Below are 27,930 nucleotides of genomic sequence, written 5' to 3' on the forward strand. Positions count from 1 at the left end.
GCCATGGATGGAAAGGCGGCAGATTGCGGGGGCTGCGCGTGGAGAAATCGCGGCGTGCTCGCGGCGGGCAGAACAGGGCCTGTGTGCACGCCTACACTAAGAACATATAGAGTAGTAGAGATAGAGATAAAGATTAACGATGGTTTCCAGCGTAGCAATATTACATATATTGTTACCACATGAGCTACTCTATTACAAAGTGCACCTGTTCTGGACTCAGGAATTTGCTATTTGCTATTCTTCTTTCTTTCCAGCAAGGCCTCGGTTCCACTACCGCTCGACTCGGCTTCATCTTCCCATTGCTTGGCGCCTGTTCATCTGTAGCCGCCCTTTTGTCCTGACACCTTGCCTTGACTCGTATCGATTCTTCTCATCTAACTTTTATTTTTTCTCAGCGTTTCCACGGTGTTTGCTCGCACAAAAACCGCGTTACCGTCCTATAAGCGACGGAAATACCGCGTTCCTTTGTGTCGTCGCATCGGCGTGCTCGGTACACTACTCACGAGTCACGACTACTGTCATAGTGTCATCACGCGCCTGAGATTTTATGCGGTTTTTGACGAAAACATCCTGTTAGTTTGGAAACACCATTTTTTTCAAAAGATTTCTGTTTCTATTTTTCTATAAAAATAACTATTTTTTCTTAGAGAAATGAAAAACAATTATTGAAAAATAGGGTTTCGCCCTAAGACTTGTTGTCCCGCTTAAAACACTCCCTGCAGTGGTGGGCCGTGTGGCCTGGTCCGGCTCTGGCATGTGGCGCCTTTCGACGCGCAGTTTGCACGACACGCCCGCACACCTAGCAGTCCAGTCGTCGCATCCTCTCCGGGCTCCGGGCTCCGGACTTCCGTTTCCGCTGCCTTCTCCGGTTCTCCCCTCACCCCACTAGCCCCCCTGCTCCGTTTCTCTCCCCGCCCACAGCTCGAACGCCACCACCTTCATTGTCCGCGCGCCCGCGGCTTTCGAAACCCTAGCACCGATCCCCGTCGCCAGTCGATCGCAGACGCTTGGAGACGTTCGGGGCCCATGACGAGCGGCCTCTGAGCGCGCGAGAGACTAGACTGCTGGGTGTGCTCTAGCTAGATCCGAGGGGCTTCCGCCGATGGCGAGGGCGGAGGCCAACTGGGAGCGGCTGGTGCGCGCGGCCCTGCGCGGGGAGCGGCTCGGCAGCGCCTACGGCCAGCCGGTCACCGGCATCGCCGGGAATGTCCCGTCGTCGCTCGGCAACAACGTGCACATCGAGGAGGTGCTCCGCGCCGCCGACGAGATCCAGGATGAAGACCCCACCATCGCCAGGATCCGTAAGCATTTCTGTGCCGCTGAACTGGGGAAGAGGCCCCGTAGCAGTGGCTCTGGAGTCTGGGTTTTGAATTGCGTCGCTACGATCTTGGTTATCGCTCATTCTCGTTGCAGACTAGCAGTCCCTCCCTTGTGCTAGTAGCGGTTAGACTGCTTCGTTATGCTGGTTCTCTAGTTTTTGGCATAACTCTGGACAATTATGCTTCACTTCAAACCTGGGCACTTGTATTGAAGTTGGCAGATAGTTCGACTAAGCCAACATTGTCTATGGGTGATTGTGGGGTTTTATTTTTTTTCGTATTGTCTATAAATGTCTGGCATGGTGTGTGGTTGGCTTCGATGTCTCTTCTAAAGTAAATTTCCCTCTAGCTTATTCAAGCATCTGGTGTCCCTGATGAATTGACTTCTGTTAACCTACATTGCGCATGTTGCCCACTAGCATATTCTCTCTGTAATTAGCTGCCACTATTTGACTCATGGCTAGGCTAGTTGTAGTTCTATGCATTTAGCTAAGTTGGACACCCACCTTGCTGACAGTTATGTATCTAGCAGGTATTTTAGTTCTATACTTCTATGCATCAGTAGTTCTCTGAATTTAGATGCCTGTATCATTGAATATACTTTTGACATCTGTCCAGTTTCCATATTCTGCTTAGTTCATCCGTTGAACAGTACTGTGGTACTCCACTACAAAAAATCAAACGTTCACCAAATCAGAGGATAATGATTAAGTAAATTTGTTCAGATTTCTGCAACTAAGTTATATTGCATGTTACACCAACTCTGTTGTTTCATTTCGACCTGTCTAATAGAAGTAGGAAAAATGTTGTTTTATGCCTTTTAGCCAGGTTCCTCTTCGTTTAGTGGTTGCCACCTTTTTCTTTAATGAGCTGGTGGGGTCCTTGGTTATGTCAATGTGTGGTGACAAACTGAATGACAAAACAAAAGCCAACAGTGAAATGCAGTTCTATTGGGATAATGGAGTATTTTACAATTGAAACAGGCAATGTGCAACTTGGTTTGATCTGGTAACATTTATGTTTCTACTTCGTGCAGTTTGTGAGCATGGTTACACGTTAGCCCAGAGTTTGGATCCGAACAGCGAAGGGAGAGGAGTATTGCAGTTCAAAACCGGTTTAATGTCAGTGATCAGGGTATGTCCATTTCAGTTACACATCTTACATGATTTCATACTGTAAGATGCCCTTTTCTGAACTATTACAGTATTGGAGTTTTTTTTTGAATTTTCATATTTTGTTGGTGAAGACCATAGAAGCATATCACCATGAACCCATCCCCTTCTTTTTGTGAATCTTTACTATTATTTTTATAAGGCCATTCTAGATGCTTTTACCTATGTTACTGGTAACAACTATGAATGTTTTGCTGCGTGCTTTAAAATGACAGAAGGCAGGTGCTTATGAACATAAGGAGTATTTAGCAATATGATAATATGTTATTTTAGTAGATTGTACACATTCCATTGTGATTGGTGCAATTTCGTTTAATCCATGAAGGCTTGAATCCCTTTATGCTGTATCACATAATGCCTTGGGGGTCACCCAGGTCACACCACTATACTACACCATATCAATTTGCACCCTAAACGACATATTATTCTGAAAATAGATCTTCATCAGAACCTTAGGTATATTTTTGAACAGTTCTTGTTGGTTCATGAATTTAGCAAAAACTAGCGAAGAGGGGAGGTGCTGCTATTGACCGAAGTCAGGATATTGCTAAATTGCAAGAATTTTACAAGCTTTATAGAGAAAAGCATAAAGTGGATGAGTTGATTGAAGATGAAATGAAGCTGAGGGAATCTGCCGTGTTCAGCGGTAACCTTGGCGAGTAAGTTTTTCGCTTCAGTTTAATGGACACACTGTGCATTTACTTTATGTAAAAAACTTACAAAATTCTACTTCATTAGCTTTTGTGCCATGTTGTTAAGCATAATGTAAATAAATTTGGGTCACTGGATGATGTTCCCGGTCTGCAAATTTTTTGAACAGGCTAGAACGGAAAACTAGGAAGCGCAAAAAAGTACTTGCGACTTTGAAGGTCTTATGGTCAGTAATAGAGGATATGACAAAGGACATATCACCAGAGGATGCAAACAAATTGATATCTGAAGAGGTTTGAATTCTTATCCAGTTATCCTTGATATTTAGTTGTTTGTATTTGATTTCAGAAATTTGGAAAAATATATCTTCTTGGTTATATCTATATATCTTTATATATCTATGTATATGTCGTGGACTCGTGGCGAGCAGTTTGCCAACAAGAGAATGACATGGATAGTTGTGGGGGGCAATTGTTCATTTTTGATCTGCAACTATTGATGTGCTGATTTTTTTGTTCTGTTTCAAATTTTGCATGCGCAAAGATGATTGCATTGTCTATTGGTTCATCTTTTGATCATAACTTTTTTGTGCATGTGTTTAGATGCTACCGTGATTGGTAACACACAGCACTGTAACCTGCGGTTGGTAGCATCTGATACACTCACTGTCTAAAATAGTTCCCTCTAGAATACTGTGCTGAGTTCAGAGGGTGTAGATTGTTGGGAAGCTCAATAATTGTCTATCTTCCATGTTATGTCGACGATCTTCTTGTGACAAATCCCACCATGACTAGTATAGGGTTTCACCATTTGTTATCAATTTATTTATTCTGTTTTTCTCAGATGAAAAGGGTCATGCAAAAGGATGCAGCAAGGACGGAGGATGTTGTTCCATATAATATTATTCCTCTAGATTCCTTGACTTCTACCACTAATGCAATTGTGAATTTTCCAGAGGTAATAGTTCATCATAAGAGTTTTTTTTATTGGCAATTTGCTGGATCTGGAGGTGGTTATACATATGGATTGTTTTAATTAGGTGAGGGCAGCAATATCAACTCTGCAGTACTATACTGATCTGCCCAGGCTTCCTGGTACCTTTTCAGTCCCTGATGCTAGGAATTCAGATATCCTGGATCTTTTGCAATGTGTATTTGGTTTTCAGGTTAGTATTTTTGTGTGCATCTTTCTTATAAATTTCATATGCTTGTTCCAGGTTGATATAACTACTGTAATTGTATCACAGCGGAACAGGCACATGTTGTAATAATAGATGAGAAATGTTAGTTGCCAAGCTAAGTGATAAAATGTTTGAATAGATTGATCTTCGTGACCAACTATATGATCGGACTTCTTTATAAGTAAATCTGCATATTTGCTGCTACATTTTTAGTTCTTGCTGCTGTTAGAGGCGTATGTCATGGGCCTATCTGGCCTAGGTGGGCAGTATAAATTAACCCATTAGAAGTAATTCTTTCTCGATAAGGATCACTTGTTTAGTGGTCAAGTAATCCTCTCTATATAAGGAGAGGAGATTTACCAATCTATTCAAGCAAAAATTAAGAAGGAAAACACTGCCCTCTTGCTTGGACGTGGGCAGGGCCCCCGGCCTCCCCCTTGGGCTCCCTCAACTCAAATTGCAAAACAGGTATTATCGGTCATGGCATACATAAAACTATATTAAGAAAATGCATCTTGTCCATTTGCTTATTGACTCTATTTTGGGTCCTAACGTTGACTGTATAATCTGTGTCATGCTTCTAAGGTTTAATATGAAAGTAAGGTGTTAAAAATGATGCGGAGTATGGTCTCTGAACTTTTAATTGTATAATTAATGGATGGCTGATTTTTTAACTGTTGGCAGGCATCAGCCAGTTAGCTAGCTGAGTCCTTTTGTGTGATCATAGACATGCTATTGATCCAGATTCTTAAGTTGAACATTGAGTAGAGGAAGCAGCCCTAATAGTGGTAAAACAATATGAATCGAGTTTCTGTATGCATCATGAGTTCGATTAAAAAAATTTAAATCCATCCTGTAAATACGGTGATACTTGGTTCTAAATGACATGTTGTAACGGCTTGTAGTGCGAAAGGTTTGGTTTAGTGGTATGAGTAGCACTCCTCAAGGCTTGGGTAAAAAGAATCCCCTCGTCTGTCCTGTGTATGGGTGGGGCAGGGTTTTTCTTGACCTGTGTGAGGTCTTCTTGATACAATGTCCGAGGTTGTCTTACCCTCTACAGGTCGAGTTTTTTTAAATGACACATAATTCATTGTGAATTTGAGCCCATGCTTAGGAGCATATTTCGTCATTCATCATAGGATGGAGTCAGATGGTAGGAAACCAATGTCATTACATGGCTTTCACTCATACATCAGTATTTATACTCTTTCAAAATTATGTAAATAAATATCCTTGTGCAGTTATGTTTGCTATGCTGCGTTATCTGACAATATTTTGAAACATTGTCAGTTTTGTGGAAATAAGCTATAGCCCTTCTTCATGGTTGCAGGGGGATAATGTGAAAAACCAAAGAGAGCATATCATTCACCTACTGGCGAATGAACAATCTCGTGTGGGAAAACTATCAGGAAACGAACCGGTATTTTTTTTGTTTGACATCATTTTATTGCGTGTCATAATTTTGGACATGGTTAGTGCTATTTTTTTAGAATAACAACAATAGCTTGCCATCTTAGTAATCATTTAGCATTTTTTCTGACATTCTTTTTCTCAATGTGTTATGGTCCCTTTCTTTACATTTGTAATATGCCTGAAAGTTAGTTAGTGGCTCTTTTCTGAGTTCTTTTATTTGAAAAACCTTATCTGTTATCTATTCAAATTTATACTTCTGTGCTGGTCACTAGTCTATGTGATAAACCCGTTTACTGGAAATCGTTTCCATAAAAGTGATTTCATTTGGCTGTTTTTGACCTTTACTGTATTTGAAGTTATGGTTTTCTAATTTCTGTCAGTACCATATTGGCGTCTGTCAAGGTTCAGCTAGGCGCTAGGCGGAATCTAGGCGGTGACCCATTGCCTAGCGCCTAGTCGGGAGTACTCGGTCTTAGGCGCTTCTAGGCGCTTTTCTAGGCGTTTTGGCAATATAGCCATAAATTATATATATATATTATGTATATAACTATATATACTATATATATAACTACTATATATGACTATATAACTACTATATACTACCAACCAGATTTTGACCTGGGAACCCCCCGTCTAACCACTGCACCAACATATTGGAATTCGAGTGAAGAGTATAACATACCATTGTGCTATCAGCTGTAAAAACAAAGAACTCAAGCACTTCCAGTCAGCATCTATATAACAAAGCACAAGCAGAGGAAAGACGGGGAAAGAAACAGAAGAGGAGGGAAACAGAGCTGCAGAGGAGATGCGAACTACAGAGCATATCCAAGTCGAGCAGAGCATATCCAAGATGAGCAGGGAGGGGAGCAGCCGACGGGGGAGGAGAACTCACCGGCGGGGGAGCAGGGAGGGGAGCAGCCGGCGGGGGAGCAGCCGGAGGGGATGAGCGCCGGAGGGAATGAGCAGCGAGGCAATTTCCGTGACCATGTGGGAGGGAGACCGAGCGGCAGCACAGCACGCGCGCTAATACTCCCGCGCGCTAAAACTCCCGCGCGTGCGCGCTAAAAATTGCCGCGCGCTCGCCTGCGCGCCCGCCCGCGCGCTCGCCTGCGCGCCCGCTTAGGCGCCTGCGCGCCGCCAACTCGCCGCCTAGGCGCGACTGCGCGCCGCCTAGTCGCTGCGGCCGCCTAGACGCCGCACAGAGCCCTAGGCTACGCGGCAGCCTGGCGATTAGCGCCTAGGCGCGCCTAATCGCCGCCTAGTCGGCGCCTAGCCGAACACTGGCGTCTGTCACTGAATAGCTAAATAAATATGGTGAGTTTCTGACCGACCAGGAACCATGTTCTGTGTAAAAGATATCGTTACTGATTGTTCTCAGTCCTAATGGTAGTTCTGTTCAGTTTGCTAATCATGTGAACTTTAAAAATGACATACTAAACTGTAATGACCGAGTTTATTTGTTACATGCTTATGCTGATAGAGATTTGCAGCTGTTTGAGTATTAATATTAATGATACTAATATACTATGAAGTTCCATGATCAGTTTTGCTGACCCTATAGATATAGAAATGATGCTAATAAAAAGTATAACAATGTTGAAATTCTCGATGAGAACGTTAGACGTGTCCCGAGAAGAAGTTGAAGAAGCCAGGTTTGCCGTAATCTCGACTAGGTGTCTATGCAACGTGCCGGAGCTGTCCGCCATGCACGCCTAGGAGGCGAACATGGAGGTTGATGTTGCCAGGAATGCGACAAGGTCCATTGAGATTTCGATCGTCTTTTCGTAGAAATCCTCTACCTCGCACATTTGTCGGTGTCTATCCTGGTCGCCCCAGAGCAAGGGGAACCGCTGTAACTGTACATTGTGGCAGCTGCGGAAGCAGTGAGCATGGTGTTAGTCGTCGAAAGGGCGACACAGAAGGGCAGGGACCTGAGAACTTAGAACCAGCGTCGGGCGCCCGGACTGTCCAGAAGCTGGTTTATTACGTCAGCGAGGTCCTCCATGAAGTAAAGACTAGGTACCTCGAGACACACAAGCTCCTCTATGCTGTCCTGGTTGCGTCCAGGAAGTTGCGTCACTATTTCCAGGCACACAGAGTTGTGGTGGTGACCTCCTTTCCATTGAGGGCCATCCTCCACAACTCAAACGCCACTAGCAACATCGCCAAATGGGCAGCAGAGCTCGCTGAGTTCCAGCTGGATTTCCAGCCCCGCCACGCTATCAAGAGTCAGGTCCTGGCCGACTTCATCGCGGAGTGGACTCCACCCCCATGCGCCCCTGGGGGCCCGAACCTCGATCCTGGCCCCACACCTGCGGAGCGAAGGGGTCCGGTCTTCACCGAGCCCCACTGGACGCTCTTCTTCGACGGGTCCGCCCGCCAACAGAGTGCTGGCGCAGGAGTGGTCCTCGTCGGCCCAGACGGGGACCAGCTGAAGTATGTGGTACGCCTCGAGTTCAAAGCCACCAACAACATGACAGAGTATGAGGCGCTGATCTTCGGCCTATCTGCGGCCCTATCCCTGGGGGTCCGCCAGCTCCTCGTGAAGGGGGACTCTCAGCTAATCATCAAGCAGGCCCGCGGGGAGTGTAGCTGCAATGAGCCCAGACTCGCAGCTTACCTCCTCCATGTAAAAAAGCTGGAGAAGGACTTCGCAACCCTGGAACTACAACACGTTCCCCGGGCCGACAACTCAGCGGCAGATGACCTCTCCCAGAGGGCATCAACTCGAGCACCCGTGCCCGAGGGCGCCTTCGAAAGGCGGTTGTTGAGACCCACCGCCCAACCTGCCGAACTGGGCGAGGGGGGCGAGACCGGCACCTCGAAGCCGACGGTCCCGGTGGCGTCCCAGGACCCACCAAAGGCTGTGTGTGCACTGGGGGCTTCACCGACCCCCCAGCACCACAACCGACAACTCAGAGTGGTCCCGGTGCATGAATCTCCGAGATCCAGGACTACCTGAAGGAGAATATCCTTCCTGAAGACCATGTCTCCGCAGAGCGCATAGTACGGTTGGCTAAACGCTACACGACGGTAGAAGGGGATCTCTACCGCCGTGGCACCAACGGTATCCTTATGCGGTGCATCACCCAGGAAGAGGGCCGTGAGTTACTCGCGGAGATCCATGGAGGGGAGTGTGGAAGTCATTCTTCATCCCGCACGCTGGTCGGTAAGGCCTTCCAGCATGGTTTTTACTGGCCAACCGCCCTCCAGGATGCGGCTGAGCTAGTAAAGTCCTGCGAAGCGTGCCAGTACCACGCAAAGCAGATACACACACCGGCTTAGGCCCTGCAAATGATTCCGCCCTCCTGGCCATTCGTCGTATGGGTGGTGGATATCCTGGGACCGTTTCCCAGGGTCGTCGTCGGCTACCGGTACCTATTTGTCGCCATCGACAAGTTCACCAAGTGGCCAGAGGCCACTCCTGTGGTCAGCATCACCCATGGCGCTGCTGTCGCCTTCCTCAAATCGATCGTCTGTAGATTTGGGGTCCCAAATCGTATCATTACAGACAACGGGACCCAGTTTACAAGTCGGATCTTTCAGGAATATTGCGAGGACATCGGCATCCAGCTCTGCTTTGCATCCGTGGCTCACCCTAGGAGTAACGGACAGGCGGAGAGGGCAAATGCAGAGATTCTCAGGGGGCTCAAGACGCGCACCTATGACTGCTTAAAGAAGCATGGCGCAAATTGGGTCGGTGAGCTCCCATCCGTGTTGTGGGGGAACCGGACCACGCCCAGCTGAGCCACCGGGGAGACCCCATTCTTCCTGGTGTACGGGGCTGAAGCTTGCCTTCCCCTGGAAATCATTATGGGCTCCCCGCGGGTCCAGTCTTTTGATGAGTCTGCGCAGGAACAGGCGATACACAGATAAGTGTTAAATACTGCCTAGTAGACAATATTTATTACTTTACAAAAACAGGGGAAGGCCTGGGGGCCGGCTCTAAAGAACGGATGCCCGTTCCATAGGGTGGTCCAGAGCCTGTGTGGCCGGTTAGCCTGGTTCCGTACCCAAAATCCTGCACACTCCACCACCCGTGACAGGTGTCCTAGTATTTAAAACTATAGTCCTGTGCGTCCAACAACCTGGAGGTCCGGCTCTGAAGAACGGGCACTTGTCTCCTGGGGGGGGTCCGGAAACCGTGTAGCCGCTCAGCCTGGTCCCGTACCGTGAGCCTGCATACTCCACCGCCCTGCGGCAGGTGTCTTAGTACTTGAAGCCACCATCCAGGGGGTCCGAACACACAACTTGGCTTCCCAGGCTAAAATCCTGCGTACATATGTTATTACATTCTGCTCTCAAGCAAATGTCATTACATTCCCTTACAAGCGGGACCCTAGCACCATTTCTGTAGGAATGGACTACGCTGCACCAGCAGGAGTCGCGCTGGAAGCTGGCTCCGGACAGCCCCACCAACGGTGGCAACCACCTCTGCATCGACGGATCGCCGGCGACAGCAACCACCTCTGCACCAGCAGCGACAACGACCTCCGCTCCGAGCGGCTCGCCAGCAGCAGCGATCACCTCAGGGTGAGCGCTACTGTGAATAGGTCCTCGCCCCCGTCCTCCTACGGGGGGTGACACCGAGGCCATTAAAGCCAAAGAGTCTGGGACTCAGCAGCAGGTGGCTCTGATGGTCCCAACAGCGGAGGCAACCACTTCTGCAAGGGGCAGCCTCACCAGCGGCTGCGACCACCTCAGCACCGACGACAGCGGCCACCTCCGCGCCGGTGGACGGCGGCTGCCTCAGCGCGCGTGAAGAGGTCCTCACTCCCGTACTCCCACGGAGTGAGGACAAGACCATCCAAGAACGCCGCCGCCACCCCCGCGGCGTACGACGTCTTGTACGACCCCCCAGTACGGCCAGTGGCGCGGGAGAAGGCGTGGATGTGGCGGACCCGCGCATGGCGCGACCGTCACCGTGCGGTGGACGGACAACCACGTCCCGACCAAGCGGCAGGAGGCAGCGTCGGAGGCGGCCCTAGGGCCATCTGAGCCAGGGAGCCAGGCACGCGGCAGCTGACAGCGCTTGCAGCCGGCCGGCCTCGCGTAGCCGAAGTTCGCCTTCTCCGCAAGGCCGGTGAACGCCTTCTCCCCTGAATGCTGGAGGAAGAAGCGGGTCACCGGCCCATGCGGAAGGCAGGACCCCGACTCGGCTCGCCTCCCACCCCAGCAAGGATGATGAACATCCTTGAAGCTGAGGGCAGGAGGGAGGCCGCAGCCCGACTTGCTTCTCCCCACCACAAGGCTGGTAGTCATCCTTCTGGATGACCACTGGCGGGGGACTGCAGCCGGGCTGCATGATGAAAATCCTTGAAGCCGAGCAATGGTGGAAGAGCACCAACCTCCTTGAGGTTGCGCTCCTCTAAACAACAGCAAGAAGAAGGCAAGACCGCCGGCACCACCACGGGCGCGAGCTCTCCGGCGGTGAGGTCGCCGGAGGGGGTGGCCCTGACGCGGACCTCTCCAGAAAACACCGGCGCACCCCATCTGGAGGCCCGGAAGGCGGAAGGGCACGATGAAGGCGAGAGGAGCAAAGCATGGTTACTGCCCGGGAGATCGATCCCTTTTTATAGGCAGATCTCCCCACTCGCGCCCTGAAGCGTCACGGGCAAAATTCCCCCGACGTACTCCAAGGTTCCTACCCTATGACACGGGGGCCAGGCCCCACGTGTCAGACTGACTGACCCGAAGCGCGAAGAAGGCGAACCACCGCGCAGGGAGCGTGCAACTGCCCCACAGTTATGCGCCCCTTCATTCTCGGGGCAACCAGCGGTCAGGAAGGTGAACCGCCGCACAAAGGAGCATGCAACCGCCCCGCGGTTAAACGCTCCCTCATCTTCGTCGAAACCAGCGGTCGAAAAGTCGAACCGCCACGCGGGAAGCGTACAACCGCCCGCGGTTATGCGCCCCCTCAGCTTCGCTGCAACCGGCGGTCCAACATGGGGGCCCAGGCCCACATGTCATGCAACCGGCGCGCCGGTCACTGGGTGCGGAAAAGTCGCACCGCCACTCGCGCCAATGCACGACTCCTCGGGGTCGTCGCGGAAAACTGAAAAGATAAGTTTTCAGAACCAGTGCGGCGACTCGAGGCACCCCGCGCATGGCCCAGCAGTGCGCGCTAAGTGCGAGAGTCACGGGCCGGTCAACCGTGAAAACGGGCATGGCCGTCGGCGTGACCATAGGCGGGCCGGCAGGCACTGCATCAACAGGCGCGCAGGAGCAGCAGGCCAACCGTCAATAAGACTCTGGCCCCACCAACAGGATCGTATCCCCTCCTGAGGCGGGCCCGGGGCCACTGTCGGTACCCTAAATCAGGGGTACCCTCTTCTACAACATGGAGACGCCGCACCCATGCGACGTCTCCAGGCCACGCGGAGGACGGCGCCTGACCCCATCGCATGGGCAGGCCAAAGGGCGCCACGTGGCAAGAAAAGACAACACATCCCAGTATGTATCGTGGGGTCCCGACCTCCACAGAAGGACACCAGACCCCTATACGTATAAGTCCAGAGCCTCCGAGTAAGGTCCGAACCTCAGCAAGGTCCCGGAACGAGGAGGACCCTGTCGTGAGTAGGGGTCCGGTGCTGACACGTGTCCAGGCCTTTCCCTTCACTTCCCGCTCAGGCGGAGACCCGCTGCTTGTGGCCCATGACATAAGCCATCGGGCCGAGCCTGACGTAAAGCCATGCAACCCCTGCATTTATTGAGGAGTGGACGCGCCGCCTGCCACTGCGCTGACGGGCGACTTGCCCTCTTAGCATTTAATGCGTCCCGTCCCATCCGCTGGCAGGCGGCGTCAAGGTCATCCAGCAGGCGGCGCGCCTGCTGGGTCTGCTGGCGAACAGTGCGCCCGTGCCAAGCAGCGCACCGTGTTATCCCTTCTACAAGAAGCTTCCCCTGCACGCCGAAGATACACAGATCTCGGACGACAGGACACAAGGGGATTGCCCCGGCAACAAATATTTATAGTCCCAAGTGTTATATTCTCTATGTCCCTAGGCCCACATGTCGGGGCTCAGTGCCTTTGTGCATGCCCCCTTCAACTATAAAAGGGGAGGCATGCGACATTACAAGATAGATCCAGGCTCAGACTCACAATACATTACACAGTTGAGTAGGGTGTTACGCCCCGGCGGCCCGAACCACTCTAAACCCTCGTGTGCTCTCGTGTGTTCATCCACGAACCTCGTAACAAGCAATACACTTAGGCCCCTCTTCATTTTAGGAATTAGGGCGGGTGCAATCCGCCACCTGACCGGAGAAATTTACCCTCCGACAGCTGCAATACATGTCTCTGTTAAGGTTCCCTGGAGGAAGGCGTTCTTGACGTCTAGCTGGTGAACCGACCAAGCACGAGAGAGCCAAAGTTAGGTCCGTGCGGATTGTAGTGGGCTTCACTACAGGACTAAAGGTCTCAACCCTTGGACGTTGAGTGAAACCCCTCATAACTCATCTGGACTTATTCCTATTCAAAGAGTCGTCTGCCCTCAACTTGTTTTTGAAGATCCAGTTGCCGGTCACGACATTGGCACCGAAAGAGCGTGGTACTAGGCCCTAGGTGTGGTTGGCTAGCAAGGCCTCGTACTATTCCGTAGCACGATGCTAGGAGGATTGGACGAGCGTGCTACGGGCAGAGGATGGTAGATGCGAGAGTGGTGACGAGGAGGCTGCTGAGAGAACCAGCCGGTCCACCGGGCGGAGGGCCTCGCTTGCCCGCCAGGTGACCATCGGGTGCACATGACGAGGATCGCACTCGACGATGACAAGGTGGTACACTGACGGCTCGTCGCGAGAGGGAGAGAGGTGGTCCTATGGGTGAGATCACTAGGTCAGGCTCAAAAAGGGTGTCAAGCTCGGTGGTTGTGGCGGACGGAGTGGAAGTGGTGAAGGTGAAATCAGACTCATCAAATACTACCTGCTGAGATGAGCACACAGTGGGTAGATGGATTGAGACACCAGTACCCTTTATGATCGATGGAGTACCCGAGGAACACACAACGAGTCAAGCGAGGCGCAAGGTTTTGAGGTGTTGTGGCCGAGATATTAGGCTAGCAGGCGCACCTGAAAACTCGAAGGTGGTCGTAAGAGGGTGAGACCCCGAAAAGGGTGGGAGTGGGGGCACTGATTGCATCATAGGAAGGCGATTCAAGAGGTATGTGGCGGCGTGGAGACCCTCAGACCAGTAGAAGGGAGACCTACGTCTGTGGGGTGCGGCGGTGTTTGGCGACGCACGACGCATGGGCGGTGCACGAGCATGACTGGGCATGGCAATGGGGTGACACGCCTGGCAAGTGGACATGGCCGCAGGGTGGCGTGGCTATGGTGGTGCCATTGGTGGGAAACACAATTGGAGGGCGACATCTGTTCGGAGAAGATAAACAGTACCCACAGACACTGTGGCTACAATATCCAGTGGCTAGGGTTAGAATTTGGTATGTTGAAGCAGCGGAAGGGGTCTCATGATACCATGATTGAAGGGAAATGTCGCCTGAAATTGGTGGACCCATTGCTTAGGAAAGGGTTTCAAATATATAGTGGCAGCCAACACCCCTAAAGGGCCGAACTAATATGAGGTGTAGGCTTAGACACAACACAAAGTCTAACTCTATCATAGAAATGGTATTTTCTTTAGTCTGATTAGGTCTGTAGCCTTTTGCCTTGGAGAACACGCCACCTTGTTCCGTGTCTTCACGCAGCTTCGTGGGCCAGCCATCTCCTTTAGTCTGACTAGGTCGGTGGCCTTTTGCCTTGGAGAACACTCCACCTTGTTCCGTGTCTTCAAGTAGCTTTGTGGGTCGGCCATCTCCTTGCAAGGTAGTCAGCCCTATGGGAAATTTTTAAGATGTTGGGCCGTCAAACGTGCTCATCAAGTATGCCATCTATTGTTTCTTCCTTCCTCTTCTGTTCCTTATTTCCTGCCCATACTAGCGTGACTCTTTTGCATAATGTTTGCCCCGCTACAAAATATTATTTAGTGTGCTGTAAAAAACATAGTACTCAATACCCACTACTTTATTTTGCTCATCAACGTTGCTACAGTATTTCCATTCAAATTCAGTTTTTTTTAAAATAAAATACACTGTTTCAGCAAAAATTTAATGTGATCAGATACCAGGTTCCACCCCAAGGTATTCATCTCTGTATTGCTTGAAGTTGTTCACACCTCTATCTTTACCAGTTTTATTGTTTCTATCCAGAAAATTGATGAGGGTGCCGTGCATGCTGTGTTTTCTAAAGCCCTTGATAACTATATCAAATGGTGCAACTATCTGCCTCTTCGTCCTGTCTGGGATAAGTATGTTCTTTTTTAAAAAATATACTTTGGTCTCATCTACTTAATTCCTTAGTATGGTTTCTTTTTATATATACTTTGGTCTTATCTACTTAACTCCTTATGATCGCCTCATTTGGTTTTAAGATATTGCATGGTTTTCTTTTAGCAATGATTCGTTGACAAAGGAAAAGAAGTTGCTATATGTGTGTTTATACTACTTGATGTGGGGAGAAGCTGCTAACGTGCGATTTATTCCAGAGGGCTTATGCTACATATTTCATCATGTAAGTCTGTATGATTTTAATGAAGCTACCTATTATGGTTTTTGATGCTGCACGATTTTCCTTTATTTTTCTGTTTTTGTGTGAAAATATTTCGTAATCACAATGATTGGTTGGTCCATGAGCTTCCTTTTTTCAGCGACACACACCAGTATATCATATATGTCCCTTTCTCATGTCTCTGTGGCTAGATTTATGCTTATGACTCATGGTTTAACAGACATAACTTTGAAACTATTTTTGTTGTGTGTATGTGTGTGTGTGCTACTGTGCTTTAGCAGGGTCCTTATCCCTTTTCTTTTTCTTAAAATAATGATACCCAGCTCTCCTGCATGTTCAAGATTTTTTTGCCTTGTCAATTTGTGTCCTGGTGTTGGCGTTTGTCACACGTGAAGTGACTCTATCCTACTACCTTCCTGGGATGGGAGCAGCCTCAATGCTATGTGATCTGGTGATGCACATGATATGTGAGGATTGTAGGAGATAGTTTATGTGAGGGGGAGGAACTAGTTAGTATGCTTCAGACCCAAATAGAATTTGATAAAGAGCTATTCCATCATGGTTAATCCATGTTCACAGTATGAAATCAAAATGATGAACCCAAATCTCATTTTTGAAGATTGCGTGCCAATGTCTGGATTGGATTTCAATACGTGCTGGATGGTACTCATATTGTTAACATTTGTTTTCGGTTTCAATTTTGCAGCTAGCAAGAGAATTAGGGGTGATTCTGCAGAAACAAACTGCAGAGCCAGCTGAAAGCTGCAATTCTGGTGGTGGCGTATCGTTTCTTGACAATGTCATTTATCCTTTCTATGAAATCATTGCAGCGGTAAGTGTGCCTGCTGGTGAGCTAATACCAGTCATTATTTTTGGTCCTATATGGTTTTCTTAATGTTGAATGTCCGCAGGAAGCAGCCAATAATAAAAACGGGCGTGCACCACATTCTGAATGGAGAAATTATGATGATTTCAATGAGTTTTTCTGGTAAGCGAATCAATCCAATTACTTTTGTTTGTCAATTTGTTTCTATTTTTTATAATCTTTTGATGTTTCCTTCTAGGTCTCATAAGTGCTTCCACCTACGATGGCCTTGGAACCTGAGCGACCCGTTTTTCTCGAAGCCCAGTAGGAAATATAAGGTTTGTTTTTATATTAAATCATAATCACAATTATTTTGATCTTTCTGTAGCTGTAACCAAATCAGTATTTGTATATCTGTAAGTCAATAAATATGTTTTGTGCTTCTTGACCATCATAGGAAGTCGTCAATAATGAGATATGATCCATTTTCACTTTAACCAAGCTTAAGTACAGGCTTACAAAAATGCTTCTATTTCTTGTGAATTGTTTGCCTGCTTCGCTTACAAGATGCACATTTGGTTTTGCAGGGCTTGCTCAGTAGGAATCATCACTACGGAAAGACATCTTTTGTGGAACATAGGACTTTTCTTCATCTTTACCACAGCTTTCATCGCCTTTGGATGTTCCTTATTATGATGTTTCAGGTGAATGCAAATTCTAGTCATGCTACCATTATACCTTATTTTGTTTGGGATCAAGTACCCACTGGCCACTGGTATAAGGAATTCTTAGTTTGGTTTTATTCCATTTGTTGAGTTGCTAGATGAACAATAACACAATTAAGTTTTGGCCACCTCTTTCTCTAAAAACATGTGTTTTCTCCCAAATGCTTGTTCTTGCATGGTAACTGTTTCTCTCTCTCTCGGACATGACACTATGAAGTTTAGTAACAATGCACGCCTTCAATTCCCTTGGATGAGGCACACTACAATGTCTTCCATCAGATTCTTGCTTCACCCCGCTACACCGGGTATTCAATAATAAACTGGTCCTAGGTGGCTTTTGCAATACTTAAAACAAATTGGTGTTAGACTGATGCATACTTTCGTGTATGGAGTTTGTTAATAAAGACCCTAACTTGCCGGTGGTTTGGTTACTTCAAATAATGGCTTGCATTTGGACCTTTTTGCGTGGGCAAGAGAGAATTTAGCTGGTAGTGTTGTGGGATTAGCCTAGGCCCGGGGTGGCTAGTAGTGTTGTGGGCGCGCGCGCGTGTGTGGCTGTGGCGAGTTAGTTCCTAACCTGCCTTGTACATAGCGTTATCTTTCCAGTCGCGCCGTTTGTTTTGTTTTTCTCCTCTTAATGAAATGACTCACAACTCTCCAGTGACGTTAAAAAAAGAATTTAGCTGGACATGTTTTTTTGTCTCTTGGCTCTAAACTATTTAGTGATGATTTAGTTATGATCCATGATGGTATATATTGCTCCGCTACTAGCGGGCTTATATCCATCTATGTATAGGTTTGATTTTGTATCATTGTATGTTAAAACCCTTAGTTGAAAATTACCATAAACATCTTGAAACTGATGTTTACCTGGAGATGTGTCATTCTTTTATCCTTATATGGGCATGTGAATGAATTCTGTCTTTTATTTTTCGCATGATGTATCATTAGGTGCTTTATATTGCCGATCTTTAATGTTTTTGTGTACATTGGTTTGGTGTAACTTATGTATGTTTCTATTTATTTTGATGCAGGGACTGACTATCATTGCTTTCAATGATGGTAGTTTTGACAGGAAGACCATATTGCAACTTCTTAGTCTGGGTCCTACTTATGTCGTAATGAAATTTATTGAGAGTGAGCACATATCTTTTTCCTACTGTAATATGATAATCCGTGTCAATTATCCCGATGGCTATTTTTTATGTTACCTTATTGTTACCGTGAAGGTCTATTGGATATTCTAATGATGTATGGTGCCTATTCAACATCTCGTGGATCTGCAATCACCAGAGTGGCATGGCGATTCTGCTGGTTTACTATAGCTTCAGTTGCAATTTGCTACCTATATATGTATGTTTTTAAATCCATTTGTGATATCTGAAATTTTTTTCTTACCCTAAATTAAAAAAATCACTTAAAAATTGTCTTGAAGATCATATATCTTTTTCTTGAATACGCAGGAGAGCTGCATATCATTGTATTAATAGAAGAAGAGTGTACAGAGTACACAAGGTCAAGAGGCCGCAATAGAGATACATGGGGGGTTAAGAAAATTAGAGGGAGAGAGAGAGAGAGAGGTAACAACGATGTTGACCAACACTCAACCCTCATGACTATAAGATCCTCAGGCAAATGCAGAAGGCAATGATAAACCCTTAGACCCGGCTAACTCCCAAAACTGAATCTCATTGCCTGCCATAATGGCATAATCATAACAGAAGAAATGCTAGTCCTAGCTCCATTAAAAACACAATCGTTGAGATGCCGCCAAAGAGACCACGCCCCAAGGATAACCAATGAGTTCAGCCCAGCCTGGAAGGAGCCTCCAATAGAATCCGACACGTCCCTCCACCAACCAAGAAAGTCCACAACTGATGGCTGCGGCGCCAAAACAGCAAGGCCAATTCTTTGCAAGAGCAGCAACCAAAATTGCCTAGAAAAGACACAAGAAATCAACAAGTGATTGATGGTCTCCCCCTCTTGCTCACAGAAAACACAAGCCTCCGGGTGAACCAGATTACGCCGAGCCAACCGATCAGCAGTCCAACAGCGATTGTGGGCTACCAACCACAAGAAAAATGACATTTCGGAGACGCCCAACTCTTCCAAATCCGCTCCCAGTGAACAAAATTGGTAGAACCATAAAACAACACCTCATACGCCGATTTAGTAGAGTAGCGACTAGAACTAGAGAATCTCCAATAATGAAGATCATATCGGATCTCGTAATGACATATGTTAGGCCTTGAAACACGAAGGGGCAACAAATAGCACATTTGTCTTTTTACGTGGTTTGGGTCTTTAGGATGAATTTTGAAAACCATAAAATATTTCAATCCTGATATTTAGCGAATAACAGTTTGTAATGTCATTCAAAGTTTAAGAATTGTGAAGTTGTCTGTCTTATCCAATATGTTTTTTTACTACTTTGGTTGAAGTAGGATCAATTATGATACTTGGCACAAGGGACATACAAGCGGATATCCTTTGGTGTAAGTTTTTTTGCGGACGATGTAGTGCTAGTTGATGAAAATCTGGCTGGAGTAAATATGAAACTTGAGTTGTGGCATGAGGCTCTAGAGTCCAAAGGTTTTAGACTTAGTAGAACTAAAACCGAAGACATGAGAAGTTTTTTATAGAATACGCAGGAGAGCTGCGTATTTATGTAGTATATTAAGAAGAAAGAAGACATGAGAAGCGACTTCAGCACCACTACACATGAGGAAGGATATGCTAGTTTGGAAGGTCAAGTAGTGCCTAGGGATGATATCTTTCGGTACTTAGGATTAATGCTACAGAGAGACAGAGATATTGATAAAGTTGTTAGCCAGAATCAAATAGGGTGAAGTGGTGTCAAATATCTGGTGTTCTATATGACAAGAGGATACCACAAAAGTTAAATGAAAGGTTTATAGGACAAGAAATAGATTTGCTATGTTCTATGGTGCAAAATGTTGGCCTACAAAATGACGTCATGTTCAACAGTTAAGTTTTTAGATAATGGAAACATAGTCTGACCTTGACCTCAAACGAGGTTACGACCATTGTTTACAACTCTAGGCAGCATACTGCTTTGACACATCACGTGACCTCATCAAAGAACACTAATAACATAACCAAATGTACTATAAGGCTAAGCTCAAACAAGAACCCCATCCGAAATAGCGAAAAAACTGTAGCAGTACCATCTCCACATTACGACATGAAGACTTTAATAACTCTTGATCCTCGCAATTAAGTTGTAGTTGTGACCAGAAGCGACACTAGTAAGTTGCCCTGAAGGTTACCTGCAAACATGATTTAGGTGAAGATTTATTGAAAACCACATCCTTCATACCTAACCAAATGGCCCAACAAATTACAGATGCTGCAGTTAGTAATAAATGACTCGATTTAACTACTAGATACCTCGCCCAGTCCCCAAACATATCATAAGCATCACAAGGTCTCAACCCTATGCTTATATGTATTGTAGAAATGCGTATGTTGCGTTGGATTTGTGCCCACACAAGAAATGATCGAGTCCGGAACGATGATATACGTGATAGGCTAGGAGTAGCACCAATTGAAGAAAAGCTTGTACAACGCTGATTGAGATAGTTTGGACATATTCAACAGAGACCTCTAGAGACCAGTGCGTAGTCGGATCTTAAGGCACGATAGTATTGGGTAGAAAGACACGGGAAAGACGAAGTTGACATGGGAAGAGGAAGTAGAATGTGACTTGAAAGGATGAAATATACCTGTCAGCGTCCGAGAAAGGCCACACTACCATATACTGGCAAGACGCCTTCCAAAGATCCTGGCAGAAGAATTCGTTCGAGGTCCGGCTATAGCCATCCACACGCCAAACATCTGGTGTTCTATGTGACAAGAGGAAGAGGGTACCTTTTTTCAGGCGTCTTGCGAGCAAATTAGGCCCACTTGCAGGCATCCATAGGTCTGTGGTGGGCCTAGGGGCCTCTGTTAGTGTTCGACGAAGGTCATACCCTCGGATGCTGCCAAGACATCTTCCAAAGATCTTGACAGAAGAATTCCTTTGGGTCCTGTCTAACAGTAGCCCCTTGCCCTAGGGCCTAGCTCAGATCTGGTTGAGGTTGACCCCCCATCATGTTGGGGACCCAATCTTAGGGCCCTCTGAACCTCTGAGGCTCTCCCATCCTTCGGCGCATAGTCACAAAGTTCTCGGGTCGAGGAACATGGTACGCTACCTGTGAGAGATTTTTACACAGTGGTAACGAAAATGACCACGCGAATCCATGTCGGGGATGACGTTCCTAGGTCGAGGTTCACTAGCACTATACCCGTTTCTTGTGACTATGCTTCGGCGAACATAAGAATGGACAAGATATGGGCCTCCTAGCCCCACGGGGCTTTGCAGACTTCAGGGTGCTCTCTGGGTTTTGAGGCTCTACCGGTCTCCCAGCCCCCCCGAGCCACTAAGGTCCCTGACCTTGGAGCCCTCTTGACCAATCGGGTCTTGGGGCCCGACGCCCTTCATGTGGGAAGCAAGTTTCACCCCTCGACCAAGTATGGGAGTTTCCGCAGGCTAAGGAATATTGGCTGGACCTATCCTTGGGGCATGATGACTCCGAAAAGTACTGTTAGTACCACGTCGTTCTCTACTCCAGACAACTTTGTGGTACTGGTGGTCTAGATAAGGCTTTCGTCCATCACGACATTGCAGTTAAGGAGGTGCACGGTTGCCACGACATATTTAATCGGCATACTCAAGACCACTATTCGATACCTGCCATCGACCCTGTAGCCTCGTTTGAACGTGCCAGAGTACCGACAAGCATTATGAAGTACATGCTGCTACTTCGAGTACCAAGTGCGTCATACCCAACGGTGCAAGCTCCAGTACTTGCCACAATGATAAGAGGTATTTGCCACTGCAACACGAGCTCGACACTGTGACATATTCATGATGAGTCACCGTTTATGACTTCACGTCTACCGACAAGATAATGGTAGTTGAGCCTTTGCTAGGCAGGGCCCATTGCTTAGTAGACTTGTATCACTCTCTCCTCCCTTTGTCTATAAAAGGGAGGGGTATAACAACGTAGAAAAGGCTTCACTTTTACATTAGGCTTTTACTTTCAAACTTATAGTAGGTCGAACCCAGTCAACTCTGATGTTCTAAGAGCATCTCCAACAAGGTGCCTCAAAATAGTGCCCCAAAGATTAAAATACTGCATCATTTAAAGTGTATTTTAGGAAGTTACTTTATTAGGAAAGAAAATGTCGAGAATTACGTAGAAAACAATTATAGTGCACTAATATGTGGTGTAGTATATTTAGGTCACTTCATGGTGTGCCCTATATTTTTTGATAGAAATTTGTAAAATAGGGCACTGTTGAAGCTGTTTTTATTGGTTGAGCTCTATATTTCAAGATAGGGCACTGATTTTAGTTTTTTGTTTGAGATGCTCTAAAGGGAATTTATAGAGGTGAACTAGAGAACAATAGTCTAGAACTCTCACTAGAACCAAATGGGAAGGGAGAGCTAGGTGGTCAAGGTGTTATGCTGATGTTAGAGCTTGTAATCTTCACCTCGGTATCAATCAATCCACCATACTCAAAAATGATGTAGGATATTACGCACCTTGCAGCCCGAACCTCTATAAACCTTTCATGTGCTAGTAACTAGGTTGTGCCCAGGATCATCATGCCTCTAGCTTGCACCCCAACTGTATACATCATTCTTCTCTCTTTTGGGCATACAATACATTGGTGTTGTACTATGACAACAATACCAAAGATTTAGTGTTGAATAGGAGCGATGGAAAACAACTATCCATGTGCCTGAACCTTGATTTGCGGCTTCAGTTGGGTTTCAACTCTAGTCTACACCCCAACTTGCTTGGGGCTAAAAAGCTTTGTTGTTGTTGTTTGATACTTGGCACATGCTATGTGCTATTTACAGTTGTCAGTTGTATTACTAGTTATACTTGTAATAAAGTCGAAGTGCTCAGGAGTTATACAAGACATGGTGGCTGCTCAGGAGTTATTTCCTTGTATTGAGGTGGCTTTTCCATTCAAATACCTGGGTTTGCCCCTTTCAGTCAAGAAACTTCCTAAAAATACTTTCCTAGAACTCATTGACAAGATAGGTGATAAACTACCAGGATGGAAATCTGCCCTCATTCACACAGCAGGTCGGCTGACCTTGGTTAAATCAGTGCTCACATCCATTCCTATCCATCACCTTATAGTGCTTCAATGCCCTAAATGGGTGATCAAGGCTATTGACAAAATTCGGAGGGGCTTCTTGTGAAAGGAAGAAAAGATATCAAAGGAGGTCATTGCTCTGTTGGATGGGCAAGAGTTTGCAGACCACTTAGTATGGGAGGCCTGGGTATTCATAATCTTGAGATTCTTGGATGGGCTTTAAATCTAAGATGGCTTTGGCTCAAAAAAACTCAACCAGAAAGGCCCTGGGCAGATTTTATGTTCAAGGTACATTCCAATGTCAAAGCTCTTTTCTCTGCCTCGGTCCACACTACAGTAGGTGATGGCTCTCGAACCCTGTTTTGGACTGATCGCTGGATTCATGGACAATCAATATCTGCCCTTGCCCCCACTTTGGTCAGCCGTATTACAGTGAGAATCAAGAAAAGTAGATCTGAGCAAGAAGCCCTGGTAAACAATAGATGGGTAAATGACATATCTGGAAGCCTGTCAGCTGCAGCTCAGATTATCATCGACTTCTTAGTGATTTGGGACCTAGTGCAAGGTTTTCAGTTACATACGGGGATTCCTGATGTGCATCGATGGTCACCGTCTGCTTCTAGAGATTATTCCACTAAATCGACATATGATCGTTTTATGGCTGGTTCAGTCTCTTTTGAGCCGGCTACAAGAATTTGGAAAAGTTGGGCCCCCCAAGGTGTAAATTCTTCATTTGGCTAGCTTCTCTAAATCGTTGTTGGACAGCGGATAGATTAAGCATACGAGGTCTTGAGCATCCTGTAAGGTGCCCCCTTTGTGACCAGCAGGAGGAAACAGTTCAGCATATCCTAGTGGCTTGTGTGTTTGCCAGAGACACTTGGTGGCAGACTTTGTACAAGGTGGGGTTGCATCGCCTGACTCCAGGATTGGCAACAACAACCTTTCAAGACTGGTGGAAAGAAGCTGAGTGCCAGGTGCCAAAAAACCAGAAAAGAGGATCTTTGTGACCAGCAGGAGGAAACAGTTCATCATATCCTAGTGGCTTGTGTGTTTGCCAGAGACACTTGGTGGCAGACTTTGTACTAGGTGGGGTTGCATCGCCTGACTCCAGGATTGGCAACAACAACCTTTCAAGACTGGTGGAAAGAAGCTGAGTGCCAGGTGCCAAAAAACTAGAAAAGAGGATTTAATTCCTTGGTGATTCTGGTGGCTTGGTGTCTGTGGAAGCATAGAAATGAATGTGTGTTTGATGGTGCATCCCCCAACATCAGCATCATCATGCAACATATTCATGGGGATGCTGTTCGGTGGGGCTTGGCAGGGGCGAAAGATCTAAGGAGGTTGTGGCCTTAGGTCCTGGTGGGGCTGGGGGTTGTTTGGTAACCCACCCCTCTGTGCCGCTTTCTTTTCTTCTTCTTTTTCTTTTTCTGTCTAGGCCTTTTTATTGGCAACTTGTTCTGGGTCTACTTTAGACCTCTATCTCCTTTACTTAATATAAGATGCGCAGTTTTCCTGCGCGTTCGATAAAATAAAGTCGAAGTGCTAAGTGTTTAAAATTTGACAATGAAATTGATTTTTCAAGGACAGCTGTAGAACTAATGAGTTTCAATTTACTTGTGGTCAACTGTAGAATAGCTCTAGTTGGCTGCTCAACTCGTCCATGTGCCTGAACCTTGATTTACGGCTTCTGTTGGGTTTCAACTCTAGCTTACACCCCAACTTGCTTGGGGCTAAAAAGCTTTGTTGTTGTTGTTGTTGTTATTTGATACTTGGCACATGCTATGTGCTATTTGCAGTTGTCAGTTGTATTACAAAACATTTACTATAGTTATACTTTTAATAAAGTCGAAGTGCTAAGTGTTTAAAATTTGACAATGAATTTGATTTTTCAAGGACAGCTTTAGAACTGATGAGTTTCAATTTACTTATGGTCAACTGTAGAATAGCTCTAGTTGGCTGCTCAACTTAATCATGAAGTGGAATTATCTGGTCCCAACTCCAAATCAACACTTGATATTTAAGTGAACCTTTTGTCCCGGACAATCACTAGATGAAATTCTAATAGTTTGATCATTTTCTAGCAAGACACTTCAAGATGGCACAGAGTCAGCAACATTCAAGATATATGTTTTTGTAATCAGTGCATATGTGGGCATTAAGATAATTTTCAGCCTACTTATGAGTGTCCCTTGTTGCCATGGTTTGGCTGAGGCTTGCTATCGCTGGTCTGCTGTACGCCTTGTTAAGTGGATGCATCAGGTTTTGTCCTTTAGCAGATTCTGACTTCTTATCTTATCATTTGAAATCTTTGTATGCGATGTCTTCTGCTAATAATATCTGTCATTTATTTGAAGGAGAATAATTATGTTGGAAGAGGCATGCATGAGAGTCCCCTTGACTATATCAAGTAACTGGAACTTCGAATCATAATTCTGTCTTCCATCTCACAAATTGGAAGTTCGTAATTATTTACTATATTTTCTGTGCAGATACGCCACTTTCTGGATTGCAATTCTTGGTGCAAAATTTTCATTCACCTATTTTCTTCAGGAAAGCTTAGTTTTTCATTGTCAGCCATTCATAGTTATTGACCTCTGGACCCTAAAACATGGCTTTTATTTTGCAGATAAAACCTCTTGTAGAACCAACAAGAACTATAATCAATTTCACTGGCCTGCAGTATGCTTGGCATGATTTTTTCTCGAAGAGTATGAATACATTACTTTTTTCCACAAATGTCACCATTATATTTTTTACTTGTCCACACCCTGTGATTCTATAAATTTTCATTATTGTGTATTTGGAAATTGTTCCTTTCAGAACTTTGAGAAGTGTCTATCTGTTTCCAAATATTTATGATTAAATGTGTGTAACCGAGTCGTTCTTACAATGTTTGCAGATAATCATAATGCTCTTACAATCCTTTCTTTATGGGCTCCAGTGCTGTCAGTAAGTAACCTTTGGTTGCTTCTAGTTCTAGCTCTCTTGACTCCTTTATGTGTCAGAATCACAGGCACAATATGCAAACAACTATGACTGTTGCAAAAAATAATATTAGATAATCTAGATGAAAATGTCCTAAGCTCATAATAAAGTAATGAGTCAATTTCTGTCTAGTTTCTCTTGACCACATTTGAAAATTATATTCTTGGATTAAGCATTCGTTTATGCAGATTTACCTTTTGGACATTCATGTATTCTACACTGTATTGTCTGCTATTTATGGATTTCTCCTTGGTGCACGTGATCGCCTGGGAGAGGTTAGCTCCATAAACTTTTAGCCTTGAACTACTCTCAGACTATCCACTAAGTTGCTTCTTGGTGTTCTATCAACCTTATCACTTTAGCTTGTTAATGTTTACGCAATCTCATTTCTTGTTTAGTCGATTGTCATACTTCTCATATATTGCACAATTCATGCTATGCCTGCAAGATGTAAGACAACGACAAAGTGCGTTTGATTATTCATGTACACTTTTTTTAGTTTTGATAACATCAAAACACTAAATGGAGTTGCAAAGCATTTATTGGATCTGTGTTAAGGTTCGGTATTTCTCCAGTGGAATGTACTTTATTATTTCCTACTCTCTCCATCCTAAAAAAACTCGGCGGCGGAGGGAAAGACCGCCCTCCTGGTATTATATTAAGAAAAGACCAAAACATGGTCCCGGTCGAGAAAATCCCCGAACCTTGGCCCCCAATCACTAGTGGCCCGTCACCGCCCACAACGGCCCAGCCGGAGGGTGGCGTGCACCCTGGAGCGGGTGTGACACAACGAGGGTTTTTTTTGACCAAACCCGAAATTCGGCACTGAGGGGGATCGAACCTGGGACCTGGAGGTGCTATTCGAAAGCCTTAACCATTAAGCTAGAGGACCTTTCACTACTCTCTCCATCCTAATAAGTGCACATCTAGCATCCAAAATTCGATCCAAAATAAGAACACTTTTAGGTATGGGATCACCTACTTCTAGTAGGCTTTACTACTTTATTCCCAAAATGCAATTATTACATGTTTGAATAACTTTTCTTAGGATTATATATGTAATTTTCTTTTTTTCTCGAAACGCGCAGCAAAACTGTGCCCCATTATATATTAAGAAGATATAGAAAAAGATCTAAAGATGACCAAATACAAAATAGCTTCCTTACGGAGGCTAGAAGGTAGCATACATAAAAGAATCCATCATAGATAAACAAAGGAACACCCTAGAAAACAGTTAATGGGGCAGCCAGTGAACATATGCCTTTTGCCCCAGCAGATTCCCAACGACTTCTCTCCTCATCAGTAGATGCCAGGTTTGACGTTAAACTTGGAGTCCTTCCATCGAATATACATCTATTTCGATAATTCATATTGTCCATGCACCCAGGATGATAAGGGAGTCAAGGCCTTTTTTAGTAAGACCAGTAACACCATCTGAAAGGCTGAAACCTTTTCCCACCATCTCAGGAAGGAGGTGACCCCCCTCCCCCCCATGGAGTTTTAGTGGGTAGTGTGAGTGTTTATTCATGGATGTTTTCATTTATGCATGCTGTCGGCCTCCATAGGGAGGTTTCTATCTTGGAACCCAGGTCTTCTTACACCTTTCTTTTCTTCTTAAATATATATAAAAAAGCGCAGCTCCCCTGCGCTTCTGAAAAAAGGAGGTGACAGCCGGCTGAGGGGCAAGGGAGTGCAGTCCAAACTTTCTCAGAAGCTGATACCAGAATTCTTGAAAAAGAACAAGCCACAAGATGTTCCAAAGTTTCTGCCTCTTGGTCACATAAAAGACATTTCATAGGGTGATTTAGCCCTCTTTTAGCTAATCTATCAGGAGTCCAGCATTTCTGCATATCATTATATTAAAGGAGAAGAAAGTAGGTGAGGGTTCGAAGCCAAGAGCAGCAAGAATTTTGTGCCAAGCCAAGAGCACCCTTCTCCA

General features: G+C 45.9%; 1 protein-coding gene across 1 annotated transcript in view; it reads left to right on the forward strand.

The window, feature by feature from the left end:
- The first annotated feature begins 718 nt into the window (after window positions 1–718).
- The window catches only part of LOC103644387 (callose synthase 9), a 75,308-nt gene continuing 48,096 nt past the window's right edge, over window positions 719–27,930 (forward strand). The window contains exons 1-21 of the mRNA XM_020544934.2: window positions 719–1,301; window positions 2,356–2,453; window positions 2,987–3,150; window positions 3,312–3,435; window positions 3,986–4,099; window positions 4,182–4,307; window positions 5,653–5,742; window positions 14,942–15,039; window positions 15,185–15,302; window positions 16,006–16,131; window positions 16,211–16,287; window positions 16,364–16,442; window positions 16,692–16,808; window positions 17,864–17,966; window positions 18,059–18,182; window positions 25,088–25,265; window positions 25,361–25,413; window positions 25,496–25,556; window positions 25,633–25,714; window positions 25,906–25,955; window positions 26,180–26,266. Coding sequence (XP_020400523.1) covers window positions 1,103–1,301; window positions 2,356–2,453; window positions 2,987–3,150; window positions 3,312–3,435; window positions 3,986–4,099; window positions 4,182–4,307; window positions 5,653–5,742; window positions 14,942–15,039; window positions 15,185–15,302; window positions 16,006–16,131; window positions 16,211–16,287; window positions 16,364–16,442; window positions 16,692–16,808; window positions 17,864–17,966; window positions 18,059–18,182; window positions 25,088–25,265; window positions 25,361–25,413; window positions 25,496–25,556; window positions 25,633–25,714; window positions 25,906–25,955; window positions 26,180–26,266 — 2,268 coding nt within the window. The 5' untranslated portion in view covers window positions 719–1,102. The remainder of the gene's footprint in view (window positions 1,302–2,355; window positions 2,454–2,986; window positions 3,151–3,311; window positions 3,436–3,985; window positions 4,100–4,181; window positions 4,308–5,652; window positions 5,743–14,941; window positions 15,040–15,184; window positions 15,303–16,005; window positions 16,132–16,210; window positions 16,288–16,363; window positions 16,443–16,691; window positions 16,809–17,863; window positions 17,967–18,058; window positions 18,183–25,087; window positions 25,266–25,360; window positions 25,414–25,495; window positions 25,557–25,632; window positions 25,715–25,905; window positions 25,956–26,179; window positions 26,267–27,930) is intronic.

Source organism: Zea mays, chromosome 1 (genome assembly GCF_902167145.1).
Source record: "Zea mays cultivar B73 chromosome 1, Zm-B73-REFERENCE-NAM-5.0, whole genome shotgun sequence".
Taxonomy (NCBI): domain Eukaryota; kingdom Viridiplantae; phylum Streptophyta; class Magnoliopsida; order Poales; family Poaceae; genus Zea; species Zea mays.